The 19,783-nt window shown below is 35.5% G+C and overlaps 1 protein-coding gene across 3 annotated transcripts in view; it reads right to left on the reverse strand.

The window, feature by feature from the left end:
• Positions 1 to 4,626: 4,626 nt before the first annotated feature.
• Positions 4,627 to 19,783, reverse strand: part of LOC128024083 (adhesion G protein-coupled receptor L2-like) — a 95,500-nt gene continuing 80,343 nt past the window's right edge. The window contains exons 16-22 of one of the 3 annotated variants that reach the window (XM_052610695.1): positions 18,954 to 19,045; positions 17,143 to 17,311; positions 14,854 to 14,982; positions 13,568 to 13,664; positions 10,921 to 11,031; positions 7,485 to 7,520; positions 6,196 to 6,335 (exon numbers count right to left, since the gene is read on the reverse strand). In XM_052610695.1, the coding sequence (XP_052466655.1) occupies positions 7,486 to 7,520; positions 10,921 to 11,031; positions 13,568 to 13,664; positions 14,854 to 14,982; positions 17,143 to 17,311; positions 18,954 to 19,045 (633 nt within the window). In that variant the 3' untranslated portion in view covers positions 6,196 to 6,335; position 7,485. Of the gene's footprint in view, positions 6,336 to 7,484; positions 7,521 to 10,920; positions 11,032 to 13,567; positions 13,665 to 14,853; positions 14,983 to 17,142; positions 17,312 to 18,953; positions 19,046 to 19,783 lie in introns of all 3 variants that reach the window. The other 2 variants (XM_052610693.1, XM_052610694.1) reach the window with 2 other exon arrangements.

The raw sequence follows: 19,783 nt of genomic DNA on the forward strand, positions 1-19,783 counted from the left end.
ATCATCACTCAGAAAATATCTTCGTACTCAAAATATAACTTTAAATTTGCCCCACATCTGGACCATTCTCCTTTCTGCTATCCAACAGTCATTTGAGGTGCCTTTCAGTATCTGAAGTAAGGGAAGATACAGTCTAGTAGTATTTCCAAATCACAGAGGCCTAATGGCCAAATATTTTTCCCAACGCTCAGTAAAAAAAAACGGGTTGTCCTAAAGTCAGCTTTTCTTCTACTGCCTTAAACTTGTCAGCCACCTCTTTCTCAAAGCAACAATGGAGTGTCAACAGAAAGAAATTACTGGTAACAGAGTATTTAATGTCATTAATACACTCTCTACAAAAAATAAAAATAATAATAAACAATGTATTTTACAAGAAATGTAGGGGGAGTATTTTCAAGGAAAACAGAAGAGTGCCTAAAACAGATCCTTGTGGTACTCCTTTGTGAGTTGAGATAACTATGGTAAGAATATCTCATCTTATCAGGTTTTTCAACCTTTTTGTCCATTTTTGCAAATTAATCATTCTTTTCCACACATGGATTTGATTTAGAGCTGGCTGAGAACCTGGAGCAAACCATGGTGTTCTCACAGTCTCTACTACACATGAATACTCTGGGCACTATAATAATCCCTAGTACAAAGGAAGAACACTAAACACTGTCTACAAGCCTTGTAACAGGTTTGCATTCCAGATCATTGTGGTCTAAATGATCTGCTGATGTACTGGTTCACAAAAAAAAAAAAGATTCTTAGACAAACACATTTTAAGCCTATGAAATAAAAAGTCCTAAAAGTTGAACTGTGTAAAAAAATATTTCTCCAAACCAAAGAGTTGGTGCTGCATAACAAGTGACACTAATGAAACTTCTTTATGCAAACAACACATTTCAAGCTGGAGCATGATTATATCACACATAAAAAACAGCAACCTTAGAACTTCTTCAGAAATCAGTCCATACTTAACAGTGCCTGACAACAACCACCCACTGTCGAAATTGTTGTAATCAGGATGTGCATAAAACACTATCACTGTCATCATGCAAAATGTATAAGACGACAACATTGTCAGCAGTTTGCATCCAGTGGTTAATTCCCCATCTGCTCCACCTGAAGGGTGATAATTAAATAGAAATAAGATGAGACGGGCTGCTTTTCCGAGTAAGAATGAGGCAATATATATGCATAAAACTGTAAAGCTTTTTGAAGGTGTTTAAGACTTTTATTAAGCCTGGTGTTATGTCTTAAAAACATGCTGATAAAAGAGCACTGATGCTGTTTGCTTGTTTATAGGTCTCTTTTATGCATCTCATCTGGTTGATGTGCATGCAGGCAGATTTTTATGCATTTATTGTTTGCAGTTAGTACTGTCGCATTGGTGCACACCTGGGACAAAAGTTTTATGGATGTGCTATTAATTGGATTGTTAGCAACTCCACAAAATTTAGCTTTGTAACAGATTATATTTTAGGGCTCTTGAAAGTACTGTATGAATGTGATTGAGTTACGTGACAAATGCTCTAGGAACCAGGTCCTTATTCAAGAAGTCTTATCCTTTATTTTAAAGGTGATAGAGATGTCGAACTGTTTCCAACAGGTCAATGGCTGGTCAATGGGTTTTTTTTTTTTTGCATCTCTTCCTGAAAGCTTTTCCACCATGCAGACATACTCAGGAGTTTGGGGCAGGTACTGTCAATTAGATGGCTTTGCCTTGGCTCAAAGTTGTCATGATGGATACATTGTTACTTGTGCAGTATATGATGAGGGCATGGCTTGTGACACATAATCCCGGTTGTATTCTTGGATTTGAAAGCTATTTGCTCAGTCACGCAGTGCTTTTACATACTTTTTCAGGTCGACAGTACTGCAGCAATCATGTACATCACTAGCTGTATTTATATGAATCCAAATAGTCCATTTGTAATTGAGCTAGTAACCTGGTGGTTTAAACCTTTTCTAATCCTTTTAATAGAACATTTAAATGCTTGATCAGATCAAAACGTTATGTGCCTGTGCAAATGAAATGGCATATAGTAATGTATGATGCATGGAATGAGTTGATGTTGATGAAATGTTGATTCAATCTAAAATTCTCTGTCTACTTATTGTCTAAGAAATGGTGCAAGACAAATGTTGTCCCACCAGACCTTACATCAGAATCTTATTCACAGATGCCTTGTTTTGGGGACAGGAAGTGGAATTTTTACTGCTTGATAACAGCACGGCACAAACCTTTGTCTCCTAATTAGGAGCAAAAATAGATAAACATTAAGACAAGAAAACAATAAAGAAAATAATCAGGAGACTAGCTATTATATGCATATTAAACCAGCAGGGAAACAATATTTGTGCCATGTGCTCATGTCAAAGGATCAAATCCAATTGGAAATCTGTAGCATATAAATTTGCACATCAACCCGATCAATTTGTGGTCAAATTCATCAATTGAAATGATTTCATTCTGACTGAACCAAAGGGTGTCCATATATCTACTGGTTCCCAACCATGTTCCTGAGGCCCCTAACACTGTGCATTTTGAATGTCCCCTTTATTTCGCACACCAGGTCTTGGAGCCTATAGACCCCTTTTGCGCGGACGTCACAGGTACGTCACGGCGCTAGCTGGAGGCAAAACAAACGGAAAACTGGAGGTGGCTAATACAAACCAACACAGGGTCGGCTACTCAAGGAGCTTAAAATGTCGTCTTGTTGTGTTGTTGGTTGCCAGAATCGACGGAGAACATTTTATATACATTGTTGTGATTAATTGTGACCGGAATTTAAGAACATGGTAAGAAAGAATAAATACAGAAAGTTTATAATTAATTTGCAGTCTTCGGAATTTTTATTTCTAGAAAATATTTACATCTTAATAATAATTTTACTGTAATGTCAGTCTTTATTTAATCTAAGGATTTATACAACCTCAGTTTATCTTTACTTTACACGCTCGGTTTCTCTATCAGGTAAGTGCAGATGTCAGGCCACTCAATCGGAGGTAACGTTAATCCTGTCAGATCGTCCATCCAATGAGTGGTCGACCAATCTGGTTCCGTCCGTTAAAGTTAACTTTTTCAAATAATTATCGCGGTCCCGGACAGTGAGTGACCTTAAATATTCAGATAAAGCAGATATATTCAGATTTTCTCCAGCCACTGTTAAAAAAACAAGCTAAGAAAACTCGCTAGCTACCGTTTGTTCAAGTGTTGAGGGGAATCTTTCTGCCTCCAGCTAAGCCCCGCCCACACAAATATGTCACCTTGTTTACCAACTGTAAAAGGGTCTATAGTAATGAGGTGATGATCTAAATCAGGTGTGTTTGATTAAGGACACACGCAAACTATGCAGTGTTGGGGTACTCCAGGAACATGATTATGTACAATCAGTGAAGAGCACTCACATCCAGTATTAGATCTGGCATGGCATGTTACTGTCACCAGGAACAAATTTGCTCTTGAAACAGGGAGTCATGCTTGAATAATGTAGGCTGCATCCTCAGGTGGGGTTGAGGATTTCATGAAAGTATTTGATGACGCACATGTGGACATAAGGCTCAGGAATGCTTCATTTTCTGCGTTCCTACAGACTTTTCTTAAGCTGGAAAGGAATGTGGCAAATAGTTGCATCAGATGAATAAACATTGTCTGCTTGTGTTCTCTCTGAAATTCCAAGCCCCCCACAGCGATGTTCAAGCTCTGGCCTAAATGGCTTGTGTTGGAGTGTCAAATGTTTTCTTGGCATTTCACCTTTAGCTTCTAGGTGCTGCGAAGAAGAGTTTAACTGATTCCTCAAAAAATTGGCACATTTTCATCTGGAATTCTGAGGTTTTTAGTAAAACTTGTAGTTTCCAAACTATCAGCTTCTGACACAGTGTCTCATTCCTTCATTACTTTTTACGGCTCTTATAATATTAAAAACATTCTGGACAGGTTGGAAAAAAAAGCCCATTCAGTCATCTCCTAAATCAGGTTTGAGGTCACATTTATCATTGTTCTGCAAATTTTCGCAGGTGCAATAAAGTCATTTCAATAGGAATCCACACAATGTTGAACTTTGCACGAGGGTTTCACTGATTTTGCAACTAGTTCAAATTAGTCTTGTGAACTAGCCACATAGAAAAACAGAAAACTGCTTGGTTTTAAAGTGACATCTATGTGAGATGTTAATTATACGTCGCAATACAACTGATAATAGAAACTGGACCAAAGACATTTTCACTAGTGTGACGACATTAGCAAAATCAGACATAATCAGAAAAACAATCCACTACATACACAATCCATTTGCTCTATTTCAGAACTGGACATCGTTTCTTTAAGAGACACTTGTTACTATGTTAACTCAACAGAAATGGTAGTTTAGTGCAAAAATAATTTCAGTGTATGCATTAAGAAAAGTCAATATAAAATAACTGAAAATAACTTTTTTTGTTATGATTTGGATATTAAAATGAGTTATACGTTGACTTCAAAGTTTTGCTAAAACATAAATAATACATATAACTAGCAACAGTTTATTTATATTGGATGTAATTCATCAGGCAAGCTAAGAAGAGACCTTAAGTAATTTTTCACATACTTTAACAGTTTGATTGCTAGTTTGATGCCGCACTGAATGAGAATGATATATCTACAAACAAGAAAAAATCATCACATTTATTCAATATCAAACAAGAGTTGAATGTACATCTGCAACGACAATGGGGTCTTAAAAAAAAGACTGAAGTGAGTATCAACATTTACATCACACCCACTTTCGTTCCAACCCTTTTTTATTCCATACTTCATATAATAAATTATTTAGTGCCAAATACTGAGATATGTTTTTAAAACATTGTGTTGACACGCATTAATGTAATAGATCCCTGACAAATTCAAAGCATTTTTTAAAAATCCAATTCACTTCAAATTTGTGCAAGACACAACTTCCTTTAAGTTAAAAAAAAATAAGGAAGCTCCTTTTTGTATATTTACATTTTCAAAATACAACCTCCATTATACAATCCATAGAAAACATCATTCACAAGTGGAGATGTGGTGGCTGTTTTTTTTTTTTAACACCTGGTACTGCAAAATAGATTTTCTTTAGTTGTCATTTGTACAACAGCTATTTGTGCAATAGAGAAAATATAAGGCCTGAGTCTGGGATATTTATTCATTCTTTTCATTTTCTGTATCATAGTCTTTTCTGTATTTCAAAGAAGGGAGGATTCACCTGCAAACAGGCTGGGAGAGTTTACAAAGTCCTACAAAAATGAGACATTGTTTGCATGTTTCTTTTTTATATATATATATACTGTACAAATCTTTTGGCAGATGATGATGATGATGCCAGTCTTGACACTTTCTGCTCACTTCGAGCAGTTTGATTGACCATCAGTTCGATTACTATAAAACAATTAATTGTGCCATTGACCAGTCCTGTCTTAGTGTTGTCTGTGGATGGGAGAAGCAAAAGAATAAAACGAAGGAAAGGGAACATTCTTGGCTCAGAGGCTGGTGATGAGCTGCATCTGTCCATCGCTAGAGACTTCACCCTCGGGGAGCCCGGGGCCAATACAGCCCTCGCTAGTGCCTCGACGGCTAATCTGATAGTAGGAAAGTGGTTGAGTCCCGTCTCCCAGGTCGGGCAAGCTCTTGTAGCATTGTTCCTCAGTTTCACTTTGGGCGGATGAGCAAGGAGAACCCTCATCCTGTCCGCTGACAAGGTCGGGGGATACGGAGGACTGAGAGTCTCTGAGATTGGGCATGCTTGTGTACAACGAGTCCCTGTTATTTGGAGAGGGTGCGTTGTCTAACTCTTTCGCGCTCTCCTCATCCTCTTCTGTCTTTCTGCAGTCCTTCTGCAGTTTGACAGCCTGTTGGGATGCCTTTTGAGCGCTGTAAAGAAGCGAATGAGTTTGTTGGGGCAAAAGTGGGGATTCGAGGGCCTCCCGGTCGTTTGGATGAAGGAGAAGAAGCTCTAGGGCCGGGTGGCTAGAGGAAGGTGGCAAAACGGAGGTGTCGGCAATTTTGGCATCATCTTCACTCCGGTTTCTAATCCCGACATCCACGTCTAAGGTTTCCTGCAGACCCCGGAGGCTGCTGTCAGACGCTGGGGGGCATTTTGAGCTGGTTTGGTTTTGTGGTGGTGGCCGACGAGGCCTCAGGTTGTTGTGAACCAGCTCGGAGATGATCTTCTTCTCAAAGGCAGCGTCATCCAAAGCGTCACCGGGTGGGAAGCACAACGCGGGGTCTTCGTAGTTGTCCTCTCGCGGTGAGTAACTGTTGTTGATGTTGTCGTTGAGAGGGAGCGTGTCCATGGTGCTGACATCCCGGCTGTTAGTTAACGAGTGCTGGCCTGAAATGAAAACAAATAATTCAGTACCACAAAGCTGCTGGAAATAAACAAATAGTAGGTATTTGTTACTATTGAGGACCTGGGATTTCGCATCACACTCAATACATGCCAAATGACAACTACAAATAATGTATTGAAACTAGGGCTGTCAATTTAACATGTTTATTTGGTGCTATTATTTATGGATAAAATAATGCATCCTGTACATCATCTTACACTGCACGTAGTTGCAGGATGACGACTATGTGAGAAAGCCTATTAAAATACAGTTATCTGCCCTTGAAATTCAAGATATGAGGGCAAAAAAAATACATAAAATAACGCCCCTGTAGGGGTTTTTGTCTTATATTTATATCATATCATAGAGTTCAGCAATATCACATGAGCAAAGTGCTTTTTTATATTGTGTTACAATTTAGACACACTGCTGCTAACATTGTCTGTTTTGCTCAATTTCACAAATTAAAACAGTAGGCAGTGATTTATTACTGAATGAATCCATGTTTCTGAACGAATCGAGTGAGCCCATGATTCAATGACTCATTCGACATTCTTGAACGAATCAATTGTTTGAACGAATCAATTGAATTGTGAAAGTCATAATTTGATGAAATCATTTAATTTCAATATAATATATATAAATTAAAAAGAAAACACAAATTTATTTTTAAGTAATGTTGAATCTAAATATTTCTTTATAACGCTATTTTTTGTAATGTATATTCAAAGCTTTTCTCACCTAACACAACACTGACTTTAAATGATTTTTGAATGTGCAAATAACCTGTGATCAATTTGCATCATGTAGCGAATTAGATAAAAAAAATTTCATCTCTAGACAGCCCTAAGTAAAACCTAAAATATTAAATTAAAAGAGTAGAGATGCATGTTACTGAACAGATACAGTAAGAAAAAAAGTTCAATGTTTCAAAAACTGATGTCTTTAACAGCACAGCACAGAGAATAAAGGCAGCCAAAGTACCTCTTTGCAAAAACACAAAGATTAAAGCATTCAAGAAAAGAAAAGCATAGATACAAAACATGCTGTAAATGTCTGCATCGAACACAAAAGAGATGAATGGTGTTTATGGAGCACACAGATGTCAGTCCACAGATCACAGACTGCAGGCAAAGGGTGCAAACACTCACATCATGTGTGTCTGCTCAGGCTAGCTGACCTGAGAACTGCCCATGTGCCAAAAGAAAAAGAGTGAAACAACAGCTTTTTAAAAAATTGCAGCGAAGACAGAAAAGTGAGAAATCACCAAGCAGAAAGCTTACAAACTTCAAAGGTCTGAATTCAGTCCATCAAGATCCACCACACGCATTTCATTTCACGCACAATTTGAACAAATAAATAACAAAGAAAAAAATATGCAAGACTATGGTAAACAATTTTAATGTGCCACACTGAAAAGCTGACATAAATTTTCCCTCATAAATTAGGGTTAGGAAAATTTCGAAATGTAAGACTTTTTCAGTTCAAGTTTCAATTTGAATAGAATTGGCAATGCACCACAGGATGCTGAATTATAATTTGGAGTTTTCTACAAATGTTTTATGTTTATTATTACGGCAGCCTGCTATTCTCTGATATAAATCTATAAGTTCAATCAAAACTATTAACAACTATCAAAAGTGGTTATTATAGTGATTTGAGCTAAAACCACATATAATAAGTATGCTAATAATGCACATAAAAATAAATGTTAATCTGTTGATACATAAAGAAAATCACTGTAATATAAATTAATGAAAATACAATATGTGAATAAAATAATGATAAAAAATGAAAATTTGCATAAGTGGAATTTCAAACACTTATCAATATCAAATTGTTAATAATGTTAAAATTTTTTTAAGGTAATTGCGCCTTTTTATCTCACAATTCTGACTTTCTCAGAAATTTGATATAAACTTGCAATTATGACTTTTTTCTTGCAATTTCAAGTTTATATCTTGTAACTATGACTTTATTTTTTAATTGCGAGATCATTTCTCGTAATTACGACTTTATGAAGTGAAATTCTGAGAAACAAAGACAGAATTTTGAGATATTAACTCATAATTATGAGAAAAAAATCTCAGAAATGCGAGAAAAAGTCAGAATTGCAAGATATAAACTCAAGTTAATTTCTGACTTTATAATTTATCGCAATTGTAATAGTCAGAATTGCAACTTTATATCACACAATTCTGATGTTATAACTCGCAATTACGAGTTTATATCTCGCAATTCTGACTTTATAACTCGCAATTACGAGTTTATATCTCGCAATTCTGACTTTATAACTCGCAATTACGAGTTTATATCTCGCAATTCTGACTTTATAACTCGCAATTACGAGTTTATATCTCGCAATTCTGACTTTATAACTCGCAATAACGAGTTTATATCTCGCAATTCTGACTTTATAACTCGCAATTACGAGTTTATATCTCGCAATTCTGACTTTATAACTCGGAATTACGAATTTATATCTCGCAATTCTGACTTTATAACTTGCAATTACGAGTTTATATCTCGCAATTCTGACTTTATAACTCGCAATTACAAATTTATATCTCGCAATTCTGACTTTATAACTCGCAATTACGAGTTTATATCTCGCAATTCTGACTTTATTACTCGCAATTACGAGTTTATATCTCGCAATTCTGACTTTATAACTCGCAATTACGAGTTTATATCTCGCAATTCTGACTTTATAACTCGCAATTACGAGTTTATATCTCGTTTATATCTTTATTTTGATTGTCCACTTTACACATTCTACTAACTAAAAGTAACTTAGTGCAACTGCATGTCAACTAATTCTCATTAGAGTGTTAGTAGACATGTACTTGCAAAGTTAACATCAAAATAAAGTGTTACCTGAATATTTTCTGCTTAGGCCTACATTATACGAATGCATTAACATCTCAAGTCATAATTACAAAAGCAGTATGAAAAAGCATTATCTCTTGACTAATAAAAATAAATTGGTGACAGAAATCATACAGTCTATGAATGGCTGTTTCATGTGGAGCAGAAGATGGATTTACATTTCTGTAGTTTGAAAGAAAGATAAGATGTGAAAAACATATCTGTGCTCTGCTGTGAAATAAGGCATGAAAGAGTTGAACGGGGGGAGAGAGAGACAATGAAGGACAAAAATAAAGCAAACAACCATAAAACATCATCTCAGCCAAGATTATTTGCATTTGTTTGTGCGCTGGCGATGGGTTTAATCCAGTCAGGTGCTGTCTGGAGAAGCAGGCCAACAGATGCAGTCAGAATGCTGTTGGATGAGCTGGAAAGCAGGACTTCTGGGAGAAAAGCCAGGCCAGATCTTTGATTGCTCGGTGTTGCAATTTTACAAATGCTTTTCCTGCTGGTGTTTGTTTATCTAGGTGAAATGTAAGGACCGAAGGTCTCAGTCTGAGCCAGCTGTTCAGATGCAATTAGAAGTGTTTCTTTTGTTCACTCCTTCTGCATGCAGAGCATTCGTGCAGCAGTCATGGCTAGGAAGACATTACACTGCCCCAAACAGAAATATAACTCTTCTATTGCATTAGAGTGAAAACATTTGTCCAAACGTCCTTAAAACAGCACTGAAACTGTCAGCATTCTTATGCATTTTCACACTATTCGACTGACTATTCACTTCATTATATGCTGTAAACTTGCATACTCTACCATAAAACTGTTAAAGTACAGAATATCTGGTTTTATAATATACGTATATATTCTGTTCAGCTTAGTCTGTTGAAACTAGATCACCATGCACTTGTGTTTTATAACTGAAATCACTTTTTTTGATGATACAGTATTAAATGGCAAATGCTGACTCAGTCTACTCAAATAAAGCAAAGTGACCTGTGGTTCAATAATCTAATAAAGTTAGGAAGCCATTTGTCAACCACATCATCGGTCTACTGCACACATGAGGAACGCCTTCGTTCTTTAACTGAGTTTATATCAGAAGCAATGAAACGGGTTAACATAGCACAGCATCTCATAACAATGGCTTTCTTTTAAACAATGGCACTACAGAGAACAGACCCTGATTCACTAAACATTCATGGTTTAAATCCATTCGTCACTGTGTATACGCTACAGAATACGTGGAACACTGAATCCATGAAGGACTTTAAAAGGATTGAGTATTGCCATTAAAAGAAAAAAGTACAACACAGTTGCTATGGTTCATAACTTTTAGCTGTAAGCCATTACACAAATTATTAGAGTGAAACGTTTCATAATAATATTATTTTATGTGTGGTTTCATATGATGACTTGTTTAATGTCGAGTTCTCAAAATTAAGTGACAACTTGGATATTTGAGTCTTAAGTGAAATCCGGCAACGCTATTCTAATGCACGATTGACAAAAAGTCAAATGAAAAGTGTTAACTAATAAATTTGAGGTAATGGTATGAAAAAAACAAAACAAAGCAAAAGATTTATGCAGCTGAAAAACAAATGCTTTGAAAACAGATTGTCTGCAAATCACAGTCCAGTGCCAATCATGCTGTGAAAAAACTGTTTTTTCCAACCCACATTCCCAAACGCTTTCCAGAAAGAGAAGCGCCCCATAAAGCACCTGGAGAAGGGGTGTTGCAGACGATGGTTTCGGCGAGAAGGTTGTTATAGCGGTTGTTAGTGTCGTGAGGCCTGAGGAGAGGGTTAGTTAGCAGATAGTTGCCGGTCATTCCTGTGTAAATAGAGAAAGGAGAATGAGCGTGAACGAGAGAGGTTTAGGAAAACAACAGAAGAGACAGAATTACGTTTGCCATTCAGATGGCATTGCTGTGTGTGTGTGTGTGTGTGTGAACAGCTGCACAGAAGAACTAAATGTTGACTGATCGTTTATATATTTCAGATATGTGAACAGAGCTCACCAAGCTAATTTTTCTTTCCTTAAAAATATCTCTTATCTCACTAGAACTGACACAATTCTTTGACTTTCAGACACTAATATTCATAAAAATGTCTCTGTGTACAGCATGCCTCTGTCCCAATGCCACATTACAGATCAATCTTTTCAGAATATACTTATGAGGGCTACAAATAACACTATTAAATTAACTTTCAATTCCAAATTTTAAGTTACCAAAGAACACTGGATAAGCCAAACTTTCCTGCATCATACCTGAGCGTGTTATTTTAGTTTGACTCACTCGGTCACATCAAACAGCTCTTCAGCAACACTTTTTCAAAGCATAAATAATTTATCATTTTTAAAATGCACCGTGATTGCTCTCCAACCTAGGACAATATAGTGAATGTTTAGGTGTAAAATCAATATTTTCTTGGCATTATATATATATATATATATATATATATATATATATATATATATATATATATATATATATATATATATATATATATATATATATATATATATATATATACACATGCCTATACACTTTGCACAGATGCACGCATGCATGCATTTTCACAAGTTTATACATATGCATGCATGCATTTACCTTTTGGATGTAGTTATAAAGATTTCTCTTTAAATGTAGTTTTCTTTATAATTTTGTCAAAAGTTTATTTTGTTTAGTTAGCTTTAATCAAGCTTTTTTGCCTCTCCCTGCACTGCAGATAAATTGTATTTTCTTGATATTTTTGTGTTACATTTTAAACTGTCTGATATAAAACAATGTAAAGTCCTGATTAAAAAGACGAAGAGACTATATGCTTGCTGATCCTAAAATAACAGCACAAACAGCTCATCTTGGCAATCCAACAGAAAGAAGAAAATAAAAATAAAATGCAATTAAAGAAATAAGATATCCAGTTAAGCGTTTTGAGCCACATGTTCTATTACGGAGTTGTGTTTCTTTATAAAAGTTTAAACCTGTATGTAGTGTGTGATGGAGAAAACCTAAAAATACTCTTTTGCAAAGCTATATACACTGAACAAAATTATAAAAGCAACACTTTTGTTTTTGCCCCCATTTTTCATAAGCTGAACTCAAAGATCTAAGACTTTTTCTATGCACACAAAAAGCCTATTTCTCTCAAATTTTGTTCACAAATCTGTCTAAATCTGTGTTCGTGAGCAATTCTCCTTTGCAGAGATAATTCATCCTACTCACAAGTGTGGCATATCAAGATGTTGATTAGACAGCATGATCTAGGTGTGTCTTTGGCTGGCCACAGTAAAAGACCACTCTAAAATGTGCAGTTTTATCACACAGCAGATGTCACAAGTTTTGAGAGAGCATGCAATTGGCATCCTGACTGCAGGAATGTCCACCGGAGCTGTTGCCTCTGAATTGAATGTTCATTTCTTTGCCATAAGCCGTTTCCAAAGGCTCCAAATAGGCCTTTTGTGTATATAGAGAAAGTCTTAGATCTTTGAGTTTAGCACATGAAAAATGGGGTCAAAAACAGTTCGGTTCAGTATATATAACAGTATATATATAAAATAGATCAATGAAATGGCTAGTGAGATGGATTAATGCACTGCATCACAGACCACACAGCAGGACGAGATACCATGAACACACAGCATATCACCAAGTTAAAAAAGAAGATTTGTACACCAAATATATCTTCATTACTTGTGTTACTAGAAAGAAAGAGCAAATGTTCATTTGTTAAATGATGAGTGGTATTTGCCAGCATTGTTCACCTGGAATGTTTTGATATTGCTTTATCTGCTGCCAAGTCTGCACAATAACAGTATTTAAATTCATATAATATATATATATATATATATATATATATATATATATATATATATATATATATATATATATATATATATATATATATATATATATATATTAAAAAAAGTTTAAATATACAAATAAAATACAATTTTTTTTATTATTGTTATACAACTATGCACTCTCACTGTGGAAATAATTTTATTTATATAATAATTTTGTATAATCATATTATCAGCCATTTTTACATTACATTCAGCTAATGTGCTTTAACTGTCCATGCATGCACTTGTAAACTAAACTATTACACAGAAAGCTTATACTGAGTGTTTTGAGTTTATTCAATGCACTTTGTGGCTACAGGCTGCATTTACTTTTTCCCCATCATGGCGAAATAAATAAATCATACAGATTAACGATTTGTCACTATTTACCCTTAATTAAAAGGCCTGATGAAGACAAAAGTAAATAAAAGAATGACTTTCACATAAACATATCTGGAACAAGTAGAAAACCCCTATAGTATCTATGAAGCCATAGCAGCGTGTGTGTTTGATCGCTCACCTTGGTTCAGAGTGGAAGTGCTGTTGATATCTCCGGAGATGAAGGACGACTCTGATTGTTTCCTCACAGTGTCGTTCCACATGCTCCTGATGCGGCTCTGCGGCGACACAAAGACACGTTCCCTGATTAATGCGTCTAATATTCATGCAGCACCGGCAAACACTGTTTAGCAGGACTATTAACACCACATGTGGAATCAAAGACTGCAAAAGAAAATGTCTAAGCAACACATTCTGAAGATTACATCTGCTGCACAATAATTACAATATTCACAGTAATTACAATATGCATTATTCATGGCAAGTTCAAACAACAGTATTCAGCTTATTCTTTAATACGCACCAAATTATTATAGTATAAATACTTTCAGAAATAGCTATTATGAAAGGAATGTTGTGGTTTCAATACAGGTTAAGCTCTATCAACAATTATTTTTGGTACAATGCTGACTACAACAGAAAATTGTGTTGAATCCTTAAGTTTGAATTTTCTGCAAAGCGCCATACTAATAAAAGGTGAATTGAAGTAAATTTGGGAGGGGGGGGGGGGGGGTGCAGAATTAAAGTCTATGGGGCAAGATATTGTGGATAGATTTAAAAGAAATGTACAGCTTTTTTTTGTTAAAACACTTATAGTACATAAAGTATTTAGTTATCATTTGAGCTTAAATTGTACAAATCATCATTTTGAACTACGTTTATAAGTACATTAACCTTCTGGTTATGTATTGAAATACTTTAAATAATACAATCACATTTTAAAGTATAAAAATTAGATTAAAATAAATACATAAAAAAATTCTTAGTTACATATGTCTGCATATCTTTTATTTATTTTTTGCTGAAATGAGAGTATTAAATTTGTGGTAGAATTTTGTGTTGCGTCCTTTCAAAGCATGCATTTTACTCAACTACATTTCACTGTAATGCATTATTTTGAGATGAATAAATAGACACCTTCTTCAAGACGTCATAGCAATGTCCGATTCGTAAACAAGCCAGTTCTCTGATTCTGATTTGATTTGAAACTGAATTTGCTGATCCAGCTCAAATGCGAATTGGACAACTCTAGCTGTTCTCCTATCAACACATCACTGATTTAATGATCTGGTTGGGACGAGTCTTCAGCTAACGACTCACTGAATTGTTAATTTCTGGCTCAAAATAAGTATAATCAATCGTGAACAGATAGAGAAGAGCAAACCTTGTTTACAATCACTACTGCAGACAAGTGAGAGGGTATATCAGTAAAGAAGAATAAAAACACTGAATGTATTTCAGATGTACCTGTGTAGCAGATGAATATCGAGCAGTGGACCTGGAGGCCGAGGTTTTATTAACCCCGTGAGATCCTTCAGCAGGAAGACCAGTACAGCACTGAGACTGCCGGAAACACTTACTGTACTCTTTACGCACCTGTGACGACACAATCCAACACCAGCTCCGTTAACAACCGAAAACAATACATTATTACAGCAGAGGAAAGGGTAGGAGATGTCACATCATAAAAGCTTGTAAGACGTAGTTAACAAATGCAGTGAGCAGCGCTGTCATCAGAAATCACCCTCAACCATTGAAATGACAGTATGACAAAGATATCGCTTTCCTCGGCGGATATTCAGATTCATGTTTTTTTGTGAATATGAGACTGAGCTGAAGAACGAATGCTGCATCAGGTAATCACATTATACTTGACTCAATACAGTGAGCTTTTAATGCAGTGATACAATAAGCTTTTAATGAAACAAGTAAACTTGTTACTAGCTCTAAAGTGACGTTTGTGAATTAGTAACGGAGGCTTGATCTCCGCAGTTAAACTGAGATTTGTATCTGTGGCAGAAGGAAGAAGTTCGGCTCAGAAGATGATTTTAACAGACACTCCCATTGTCTCTTTATTTACACACTTGTGCAGTCGAACTGTTGTATAAATGAAATATTGCTCAATTAGTTACATGTTTAAAGCCACTGCAGATACTTTTGCAGATTACGAAACCCTTTGAACTAAGAACATAATCCTTTATTTAGTGAGGTGTTTGCATTAAACATTCTTCAAACATTCACACTTTAGCCTTGTGTGAGATGTACGATTTATCTTGTGGTCATACGGTGTTTATACTTAAGGTAAGCACAGATTAAAAAAATGTGTGAGTTAGTTAAATGATTCATTTGGATTACACTCGTGGTAAATACACCACATGTGCTGCTTAAATACAGACAGATGCTGATTTCCTGCAACAGATGTTCTTCACTTATCACTAGCATACACACACACACACACACAAACAAGATTTAATATGCCTTAAAATCAATAAAAGGCCAGAAGGAAGTACAAAGACAGAACTTAATAAACATCTGCCATAATTAAATGTTATATAATAAAAATACACTTTATGGATTTAATCTAACTCTATTTACTAGCATCCATGCTGCTGTCCTTCGATTATAAAATTCAAACAAACAAATAACAAATTTCTTTATGGTCAAACATTATTTTAAGGTCCAATTCTCACCATTTACTAACAACGAACTGACTTTTGCCTCAATAAACTCATAGTTGGCTGTTTATTAATAGTTAGTAAGGTAGTTACGTTTAGGAACTGGGTTGGATTAAGGGATCTAAACTACGATCATGCAGAAAAAAAACTATATTTGCTTACTAAGTACTTATGAACAGTGAATATGCTAGTAATATGCATGCTAATAACACACACACACACACACACACACACACATATATATATATATATATATATATATATAAATAAATTAAAAGCTAAATATCTAAATATCACGTTAGTGTTGCCAAGTCTGTGGTTGTTTTTCATGTCTGCGGGTCGAAGCGACAATACCAATAACGTGATATTTAGCCCTTAAATTATAATGATATATAATGATATTAAGCCCTCAAATTTTACTAAGGCAACCCTGCCATAAAACGTATATTTTAACCCCGGGAAGCAATTTTATCGGGGAACCTCCTGGAAACGCGATTGGGCTAGTTTTGGGCTAGTTTTGAGAAGCAACTGGGCAGGATTTGTTGTGAAAACCTGGCAATCTGGATCTGAACGCACGTGCTGGAGAAATACTTCTAATTACAGGAGCGTTTTTACTGATGAGAGGTGCATGAAAATCGTATTCGATTTTTTGCACAGCCCTATTATTATAATTCAAATAATTTAAATTAAATATGACAAATAATCATCCAATGCCTGTCAATTTTGCCTCTAAAATGGTTTCACTTTAAACTGGAGCAAGAGATTTTTTTATTTATGAAAACACCATTTAAATGACCTTTGACTTCTATCTTGTATAACTGTATTAAAAACATATATTTAAAAGATACAACCTCTTAAAACAGGACTTTGAAAAAGAAAACCTTGAAAATATTTACTGACTTGCTGACAAAAACAAAATAATCAGGCATAAGCTCAAAAGATTTGAGTTTAATTAAATATGACAAATAAACATTGAAGCCAGAAAAAGCATTATGAGCCAACATTCAACACATTCAGCTGCCTTCAGTAATGAAGAAGCGTGGTGTATGACAAACCCATTCCTGTAATATCATGGGTTTACCTTCTTCTGCAGAAGACAGTGGAAGATGAAGATGAACATCCCTTGTAAAGTGTTGAAGATGGTGAAGAGGTACGCCATGATGACTGAAGAGTCGTTCAAGAAAAACAGGCCGAACAACCACGTCAGACAAACCAGACACAGCAGTGCAAACGCACCAAACACCCAGGACCTGAAACCCACAGGATTACACTCATAAATACATTTCATATGCTGCCCAGGCTCATTGGAAATACGTGCCTCTACCTATATTCCGGCGAAACTCCAAAAACATCTATACGTATGAATCCCTGCAGTTTCCACTTGAAAAGAACACCCAATTTGATCAAGAAAGCCTAATTTTCACACAGTACCTAGACAATATTATGACTTCAAAGTAATTTTAACAAGCTGCCAGATTTGAAAACTGATACTTCTGAACATTAGCATCACACAGTTTAATATGTTTGGGTTTTCTAACGCAGTAGTTGAAACTGAACAGCTCAAAAGCTCAAAAATCACTTTTGCTAACACTAGGGTTTGATTTAGGTTTGTTATTTTCCATGATCTATCCATGATAGATCATTGACCTTTCAGCGACACTCAACATTCTGAACCGGCGCAATTCATGCCTGAAGCAACGTGATAAAAGCGTGCCACGGTCACATAGTGAACGCATGTTTTAGAGCCACTCGCTGGAGTTTCCTTTGAAACTGCTGCAAAACGTGCCGTAAAGTACGTAACATCAGTATTTCACATATAGCACGTATTTCCAATGAGTATGGGTTGCTTTTATGAGCAATATCATATAACATCTGTTTATAAGTGTCAAACTCTCTGCGAAACTTGCTGTAACTAAAAATAAATAAATGCATGTTTTTGTGCCTGTCCTACTCATTTATCTCATTTGTGTACCTGGAGCACAAAAGCAGTCTTAAGTCTCGGGGGTATATTTGTAGCAAAAGCCAAAAATACATTGTATTGCTCAAAATAATAATGATTTTATGCCACAAATCATTAGAATATTAAGTAAAGATTATGTTCCATGAAAATATTTAGTAAATTTCCTACTGTAAATGTATCAATTCATTTTTTTTTTTTATAATATGTATTGCTAAGAACTTCATTTGGACAACTTTAAAGGCAAAAGTCAAAATCTTCTGTGTTCAGCAAAATAAATAAACTCGTACAGAATGACTTGATGATGAGTAACTGATGACAAACATAATTCCTAGGTGAACTATTTTTTTTTTAATGTCAATTAACAGACTTTAGATTGCGTTTGTGAATTAGTTTAGTGACGTTTTATGCATTAGTTAACCTCACTGACGTCACGGTTGATTATAATGACAGCAGAACTTCTAGTGAAGAGCTCAAGAGATGATTTGAGTGGTATTGAGCTTATTTCCTCTTGGTAGAGAGTTAATTAATTGTCTCTGATTGGCTACTGTATTCGTGTTGCTTCCAGCTCATCTGGAAATATGCATTTAGGAAATATGCAAGGACAATGTTTATAAAAGTCAGACGGTGCTCTCACATTGCACATTAATTAGTTAATAACAGCGCTTAAAAAGTTAATGTTTTCTGTAATTATTCCCATAAACCCCAATTAGCTGTATTTGAGCATTTACACGTCCAGCTCCAGATGCAACCTCTACATCACGAACCCGTTCATGCAGCTGCAATGCAACGGCCACGCTGATGTTATTAGCCTCTTGCCACTTTCAATGAAGCAATCAAGATGATAAGCTGCGACTACAAAATAGCTGAGTTCAGAACATGAAAGCAAATGTCAGAACGTAAAACTGAGCAGACAGCATGAAGACTGAGCTTACCGTAAGCTTTCCAGTCGACTGGAATCAGGTTTCATAGACATTGAGTGCTTTACCATCTTGTACACGGTCACCAGCAGAAAGATGAGATTGAGCTGTCGGAAAAGATAAAACATGTGGAGAAGACCACACAGCTTTCCCACAGTTCTTGGAAATCATGTTTGCAATTCATCATTCACATGGCATATTTGTCAAATTTCATATTCACATTCCTAACGCACCATGCAACGATCTTCCTTTTAGACGGATAGCAATGGCATTAAAAAATTAAAATAAAGCACGGTTTATGTTGGCTGATCTGAACTACGAAGCATAGCATTCAATAATTCATAAAGCAGACAGCAACTGCAAAAAAGCAAGAATGCATGAACTCTGCTGCGAGTATGGTATTATTTAAAAAGGCCTTGACAATTTTCTATTTTTTGATGAATCTAAACATCAATATTAAAATACATCTCGAATGAGAACATGATTCAAGTCAGTACAGAAGCCTGTAAGAATGTTAATATTTCTTGAGACACAAACAATCACCCAGAAAATAAAGTGCTACCATTTGTTCCTAAGTCTGATTTTAAAGATTATCGGAGACAAACTGCGCGTAAGCGCCTTCTCAGACGAGTGTAATTCATAACTTTGGCCCTGAAAGTGTTTTTCTTCAACGCCCTGAACATGGGAATGAAATTTAGGCTGACCAGAGAAGACCTCTTAAAGAAACATACTTCAGGGAAAAAAAAAGCATAATCTATTTTAATTACGTGCAACAAGAATAGAGCACCTCTATTAAAAATAAGCTTGCCTTAGTTCAGTTGGAGTTGAAAGAAAAGTTATTTTTT

Source organism: Carassius gibelio, chromosome A2 (assembly GCF_023724105.1).
Source record: "Carassius gibelio isolate Cgi1373 ecotype wild population from Czech Republic chromosome A2, carGib1.2-hapl.c, whole genome shotgun sequence".
Classification (NCBI taxonomy): domain Eukaryota; kingdom Metazoa; phylum Chordata; class Actinopteri; order Cypriniformes; family Cyprinidae; genus Carassius; species Carassius gibelio.